Raw genomic sequence first — 7,846 nt, forward strand, 5'->3', positions numbered from 1 at the left:
TCCTGAAATGTTGATGTCTGCTACTCTGCTGTCCTCCTTAATCCACTCCTCTCTGTCTCTCTCCTTATCCATGGCTTTCATGCTCTTAATTCTATGACCCCCTGTCTATGGTTCTCTCATATTCCCATGTAGTTATCTCTCTTTCCGTTTATATCTGACCACTGACTTTGTTTTGCTCTCCCTGTTCTCTTTCTGTCTCTGTTTCATGGTCAATGATATTCTCTCTCTCTCTTCCTTTGTCTCTCTGTCTTGCTATCTCTGCCTCTCCATCTCTGTCCCTGTTTCCTTTCTATGCAGGGACCCAACTCCAGGATCATGGCAAATCTGAGCCACCCTTCTGAATTTGTCCTCTTGGGCTTCTCCTCTTTTGGTGAGCTGCAGGTTCTGCTGTATGGGCCCTTCCTCACGCTTTATCATCTTGCCTTCATGGGAAACACTGTCATCATCGTCACGGTCATAGCCAACACCCACCCACATACACCCATGTACTTCTTTCTGGGTAACTTTTCCCTGTTGGAGATCTTGGTGACCATGACTGCAGTGCCCAGGATGCTCTCAGACCTGCTGGTCACCCATAACGTCATTTCCTTCACTGGCTGCATGGTCCAGTTCTACTTCTACTTTTCCCTGGGTTCCACCTCCTTCCTCATCCTGTCAGACATGGCCCTTGACCGCTTTGTGGCCATCTGCCACCCACTGCGCTATGACACTTTGAGGAGCTGGGCTATGTGTGTCGGGCTGGCAGGGGCTGCCTGGGCAGCTCCTTTCCTAGTCATGGTGCCCACTGTCATCTCCCGGGCTTATCTCAATTATTGCCATGGCAACATCATTAACCACTTCTTCTGTGACCATGCACCTCTGCTGCAGCTGTCCTGCTCAGACACCAGCCTGCTGGAATTCTGGGACTTCATGATGGCCTTGGCCTTTGTGCTCAGTTCCTTTCTGGTGACCCTCATCTCCTATGGCTATATTGTGACCACTGTGCTGAGGATCCCATCTGCTAGCGGCCGTCAGAAGGCTTTCTCTACGTGTGGGTCCCACCTCACCCTGGTCTTCATTGGTTACAGCAGCACCATCTTCCTTTATGTCAGGCCTGGAAAAGCACATTTTGTGGAAGTCAACAAGACCATAGCCTTGGTGACATCGGTCCTCACCCCCTTTCTCAGTCCCTTTATCCTTACGCTCCGCAATGAGACAGTCAAGGCAGTGCTACGGGGCCAGATGCAGAGGCTTAAAGGCCTCCACAAGGCACTATGATGAGCCTGAGGAACCTGGCCAACTTCAGTCAAGCAGGTCTATACAGAGAGGAGGCAGAGTACCAGGCTGGGTAGGAAGATCACTGCTGAATTTCTTTAGGTTGTTTCCTCTGTGCTTCTGCATTGTAACTACAGTGAGTCCTCAGTGCTCAGGGTCTGGCTGTCTCAGGCCACCGTGGAGGTGCTTCCCATACCCACTGGCAGCTACAAGAACTCTGAAAGTAGCCCAGAGCCTGGGGAGCCAGAAGTAAGACTTTCAGTACAAGGAAGTACATGGGCTTTCGATTCAAGGACAGCAGCCAGGAAGTGTTTTCTGGTCAAGAGATATTATCCAGCCCAGGTGTGTGTGTGTGTGTGTGTGTGTGTGTGTGTGTGCGCGCGCACCTGTGTGTGTGCCTGTGTATGTGTGTGTGTATAAAATTCCTGAAAGCTTTGGGATGAAACATCAGCTCCAATGCCCTTCCTTCCCAACTACAATCTGAAATTTTAAAAGCCTTTCAGTTGGGGCGCCTGAGTGGCTCAGTTGGCAAAGCATTGACTCTTGGTTTCGGCTCAGGTCATGATCTCATGGGTCCTGAGACTGAGCCCTGTCTCAGGCTCTGCGCTCAGCAGGGAGTCTGCTTCAAGATTCTCTCGTCTGTCCCTCTCCCACCTTTCTTTCTAAAATAAATAAATAAATCTAAAAAAAAGCCCTCCTGTTACTTTGACCTCAGACTCATGGTTTTTTCTTAGCTTTCACCTATCCTGGATTTTCTTTTTCTTTCTTTCTTTTTTTTTGTAAGATTTTATTTATTTATTTGAGAGAAAGGTGAGAGAGACAGAGAGAGAGAGAGAGCATGAGCCAGGGGAGGGAGAGGGAGCAGCAAACTCCCCTGCTGAGCAGGGAGCCCGATGCAGGGCTCAATCTCAGGTCCCTGGGATCATGACCTGAGCTAAAGGCAGATGCTTAACTGATTGAGCCACCCAGGTGCCCCAATCCTGGATTTTCTAAAACACCCCCAATTGAAAATATTCTCCTAAGGAGTGCCTGGGTGGCTCAGTCAGTTAAACATCTGACTCATTAGCTCAGCTCAGGTCAGGAGTGTGAGTTCAAGCCCCATGTTAAGCTCCAAGCTGGGTGTGGAGCCTACTTAAAAATACATATATGCTGCCAAATTGTTTCTGCAAATACACTTTAATTTAGCAAACTACATTTCCCAGTAAACTACAATGACTTCACGCATCAAGGGAGTACTCCTAGCCCCACTTACTTTAAGACAACAAAAACTACTAATTTACCACAACTGTCAAGATTTTTACAAGTCTACTATGTGGAAATACACAAGGCAGGAAATTGTGGGCTCATTTGGTGGATACAGATTGGCTAGCTTTGGAGACGTGGCTCACTTAGTGGTCTGTTGGTTCTCATCATGTACTTCCAGTATTACCTCGGGCTAACCCCTTCTCAAGAGAGGTGCCCCTTCCTCTGACTTTCTGAAAAGTTCATTTCTTTCTTGCTGAGGTGCCCCTTACCCAAATCAGAGGATGTCTTTAGGTTCCTAGTTTCAGCTTCTTGTTGCAAGTCTTATGTTTCCTCCAAGGACACATCACAGCAATGACTCTGATGTTTGCTGTTGCTGTTGCTCCAACTGATTTATTTTCTCCAATTATCCTCTGCTCACCACCTCAAAGAGTAAATATTTGTAGAGTAAATGGAAGGAGGATGAAGAAAGTAAAAATAATTTTACTGATAATTTACATATACCAACAGACCACTAAGTAAGTCACATCTCCAAAGCTAGACACTTACATATACATGTATATTATATATATTATTCACACTTTATAAACGACTTTATACATGTTTTCCATTTGGTTTTACCCTCATAATAATCCAATTAAATAAAGATTCACTGATCACTCACCATGAGCAACACACTCTGCTTATCACTGGCCATTAAAGATCAAAGAAATGTGGATTCTAACCTCAAAGATTTCTCCATCTGTGCGACAGAGGAAAAGCTATAATGAATTCTAGCATATTTTGATAAGGGGTTCTTCTACTTTTAACAAGTGCCATGAGAGCCCAGAAGGGAAATGCTAATTCTTGGGCTGCAGCTAGGCAGCGTTTCTGACTCACTAAGGAATAGGGGCAATACAGTTGAGAAAAAAAAAAAAAAAAAAGAATTGGTCAAAGTGATGGCAGAACTGACAATACAATCTGGTTCTTTAAACTTCTTTTCCATCTCTCCATCTTCAGAAATTCTTTTTCCAGCTTGATCAAAGTTGGATTAATTAAAAGTTGGAATCTCCAGGATCTGAAGCCACTCTGTGTAGACTCCTCCAGCCTCTTATTCACTGTAAATCCATCCAGTTCCCGTCAAGTGTATACACTTGTAATTGCAATAATTCTAGTAACTCCTTCATAAACATTAGTTGTATGTTTAATATCCATCACTTGAAAGAAACATACTGTCAGAAAGCAACTATAGCTTCATTGTCATTTTTAAAGGTTTGTGTTTCAATTATCATAATAGTATCCACAAACATTTGAAAGATAGCAAATAACACTTGTACATGCAAGAAATATTTTTTATTCAGTCCATACATAATGTTAATTGCCTGGTAGATTCACACTTCCTTTGTTACACATGTTCCCCCCACCCCCACCCACTTGCTATCTGAAAGTAGAGCATTCCTAGGATACCTTTCTTAAGTAAAACTGGCATAAAGCAAAGAAACAATTACCATGAATTTGTATGAAAATTTTTTTAGGCATTCCCAGATGCAAAAAATAATCCCTTAGGCTTTTCTGATATCTTAGGACACATCTTGCTAACAGATGCACAAAATAAATTGAGATAAAGCACAAATGCTCACTCACTTGATGCTGAGCTGCTGAGTGTGGTTTCTGGGGAAGGAGCTTGGTGGCGCCACACTCACTGCTTGGTGTGTGCGCTACCCTGTAACAGCTCACTGCAAAACAAATGCCGAACGCTAGTTTCACTTTTCACCTTTTCCCATAAAAGTGAAAATCCTCTTCCAATTTCTTTAAGTTAGTGAAAACAGGTACCAACGTGGTGCAATGCAAACTTGCAAAAAGCCGGGGATGCTTGTAATACCATGTTTTCCAGGAGGTGGGAACAACTGATTCTGTTGTTAGTCTACATAAGGTCATTTGATAGAAGGTCATTTGATAGAAGGCAACAGCCTTCCCACTCCACAGAAGTAACTGTGTAGGGGTAGGAGGACAAGATTATGACACCCAGAACTGATTTAAATATATGCAGAAACAGTGGCAGGATTCCCTGACTCTACAACGCCTGCCTTACCCCAAGGAACCCTCCGTTTGTCTGGCATTCCAACCCCAGAAATACCGTGTTCTAGTAAGCAACCATTAGGAATACAGGGTTCTGAATGGCTAACATAAGAAGCAGTTGTCATACATGTAAATTTCAGTGGAAGCCAAAAAACAGATTTATTTCTTCCATTTGGCAGGACAAAGGAGCAAGAAATTAAGAGTATGGAAGTTTTGATGAGGGAAGATAAAGGAATTGAATCATTTTTCAAATAAAAGTCACGCTTGGGTCCTGCAGTGGTCAGTAGGTAGCATGAAGGCCTTGCATACATGGAATTTTAGAAGTTTGGTAAGGTGTAAAACCCTGTAAGGCCAAGTTAGAAAATTTCAATGTTGTCTGTAGAGGACCGTGTTCACATCAATCTAGTTCACCAATTCTCTAAGCTTTCAATTTCCTAATGTAAATATGTTCCTTGCAACAATGCCTCACAGATACTGAAGAAAGGAGGCAGTGATCCAGTGGTCTGCTGGTAAATGTTTAACCACATCTCTGTTTGGAGCATTTACTGACCTCCAGCATTTGCCAATTTCTCTGGTGTCTATTTTACCCCCGTCCAGTCCAGTTTCAAACTACTAACATGACACAAACAACTTCAGTAGCATAGATAAAAGTAAAATGTAGTGAAATAATTAGGAGTTTTGAATTTTTATTACTTTTGTTTTTAACATAATCTGCTTGATTGTAAGTTTCTACTATTTAATTTTTAATAATGTTCTGTTACATTTCTGAAAACTTAACTATCAGTTCTCAGGAGGGCTCCAGAGCATCACTGTAGCATTCCACCTTTCGTGTTCCCTTAGATCCTGTTCCCCATTCAACCCAGCACCTTTGTCATTCTCCTTCCCTTGGGTCAGATACGTGCCAGTTCCTATAGAAGCGAACCTCATGGACTTGTCCTTTAACAGAACTATTCCTAGGTCTTTCTGAACTTACTTAGGTCATGTTCAAAACTGCAAGCAATAAAATTCCAGCACTGAAAGGAAATAGTACCTTTTGTGAATATAGTATAATTGCCCTAGCATGGAAACGTTTCCACATAGATGCCCTCTGTACCCACTGCCAAATTTGTTATAAAACAGTTATGTCCTGTGATTTCAGTGAGTGGGCAGCATCCTTCAGAGGACACTTACAAATTCCCCAAGAGACTTGGATCTGATTTGTGAAAATATCTGTGATCTCCCTGTGCTTTCGTTGCCCATACAATATGCCATTTTTATGTCTACGTTATTTTACGTATCAGTTGCCCCTCTCTCCGGAATGCACATTTTCCATTCTCTATACTCTCTATACTTTGAAGCTCAACTCAAATGATATCATGTTTGAGAATACTGTCAGTTTAACCAAAGAAAATCAGGCATTCCCTCCCTGTATTCCCAGAGTGCTTTGCATATTTTAGTCATGAGCACAAAGTTTTGTTTTCCCACAAGAAATTCTGAGCTCCTCAAGTTAGGTACCAGGCCCTACATCTTTGAATCTCCTGTGCCTAGAACATAGTAGGTGTTCAACAAATGCTGGCTATCTTTAGTAATGAAGTTTGCAGATGAATTTGGAATATGAGTAAACACCATAACCTTAAACACAGCATGCCATCCTTGTCGATAGTAACAGAAGTGGAGCCAACAAAGCATGAGAAGAACTTAATGCCACTGCACTCTACCCCAGTTAGTTGTCGAAACTAGTACCACAACCAGTTCTAAGACCCACATAACAACAGGGACCAGAGGAAGCAATGTGGATGGTGAGAGGTCTAGAAATAGTTCCATGGTGACATCTCACTAGAATATTTTCTAGGGGGAATATGCCACCATCTTCCCTTATTTGCTGGTCTGCCTGTTAACTCAGAATTGCAGAATTTGGGTAGCTGGCAAATGTTAAAAGCAAATGTTAAGCTGGACATAGGGTTTCAGCTTAAAATTGAGACCACTGCAGCAAAGAAAGGGGTTGCCTCACAGCTGAGAGTACACCATCCCTAAACTTGGTTCCAGCAGGCCCTCCCTGCCAACCTGAGAAGTGCGCTCGCTGCAGAGGGGATGCCTGCACCCAGAGGAGGTGTGCCTGGGTGGCCCACGCACTCCCTTGCAACTCCAAGAGGCAATGATTTAGTCACATCATGACTCTACACCTGGGGGGACTTAACTACACCCACTTTGACTTAGAACGAGTGTCCTCAGATTCCTTCCAGCAAGATGGAAGTTTGCCGTCAGTATTTCCTGGGTTATGTCTATCCAGGAGCCTCATCTGACCTTGTGCACACCCAGGGTCCCTGTCACATTAAGACAAATGTACGGAACCAAAACATCTCCAGGTCATGTCCCCACAGGATTCTCATAGCAAATCAGAGGCCAGACCATTGGCCTAAGTCTCTCCGGAGGCTTAAAGGCAGACTAGGATGAAAATCTTGGGGCCTAAATCCTGGTTACTGTCTCCAAAAATAGGTCCTGGGTTGAAAGTCTTCAAGGAAGGGGGGCTCCTCCAGTGCCCTTCACAGTGCTGACACTGAGGCAAGGACTTTCTTACACAATTTCCTGATTGAAACTTCCACCAGCAGACTGTCTGAATCAGTGCTCCTCAAAAATTAATGTGCATGTGAATCATCATGAAAATGCAGATTCTGATGCAGCAGGTCCAGGGTGGGGCCCGAGATTCTGCATTCTTTATTAGCGGAGATGCCAAAGCTGTGCCAAGGAGGAGCTGGGGACCACAGGCAAGTTTGTCGGGAATGTCATGCCTGAGTGATGCTGTGTGATGGGGTGATTACTGTGGAGGCCAGAGGCCATCTATGCCTTCCCAATCAGACCAGAGATCTCACTGCTACGACAACACAATGAAAAAGAGGCAGTAGATGGCTGTCGACTGTTGATTATGTTTAATTTTTTAAGGGAATTTGCAGAAATGAGAGAGTAGCAGCAGGAAGGAGTCTCTCAGGAGGAACATCTGAGTGGATTTGTGTGCTGATTATTTTAGGAGGAGAAGCTGGAGGAAAGTGTTTGCATATCAGAAGGAGATAATTGCTTCCCATTTAGTTCTTCAGTTTCTCACAAAGTTTTCGAGGAGACTAAGTAATTAGTCCCTTGAGAGGTGGAGGAGAAAAAGTTCTCGGGTTGAAAAGCTGTTTTTCCTGCTGGCCTTAAGGCAGAATCAAAAGTATCTCCCCTGCTTTTGGAGAGGCCCACAAATGAGATTGTGTCCAGTGGCAGTTTAAAAAAAAAAAAAAAAAAGCCTTATTGGAGGTCAAACTCCCTGGTCATAACC

At 43.6% G+C, this 7,846-nt stretch overlaps 1 protein-coding gene across 1 annotated transcript; it reads left to right on the plus strand.

Moving 5' to 3' along the window:
- The first annotated feature begins 291 nt into the window (after window positions 1-291).
- On the plus strand, window positions 292-1,257 carry OR6V1 (olfactory receptor family 6 subfamily V member 1). The gene has a single exon (XM_028106211.2). The coding sequence runs from the start codon at window positions 292-294 to the stop codon at window positions 1,255-1,257; it is 966 nt and encodes a 321-aa protein (XP_027962012.2).
- The last annotated feature ends 6,589 nt before the right edge of the window (window positions 1,258-7,846 follow it).

Source organism: Eumetopias jubatus, unplaced genomic scaffold (genome assembly GCF_037043125.1).
Source record: "Eumetopias jubatus isolate StellerSeaLion01/CBP00866 unplaced genomic scaffold, mEumJub1_p1.0 scaffold_14, whole genome shotgun sequence".
In the NCBI taxonomy this organism is placed as follows: domain Eukaryota; kingdom Metazoa; phylum Chordata; class Mammalia; order Carnivora; family Otariidae; genus Eumetopias; species Eumetopias jubatus.

Coding starts and splice junctions, on each gene's coding strand:
- OR6V1 (XM_028106211.2), top strand. CDS start 292: ATGCAGGGACCCAACTCCAGGATCATGGCAAATCTGAGCCACCCTTCT.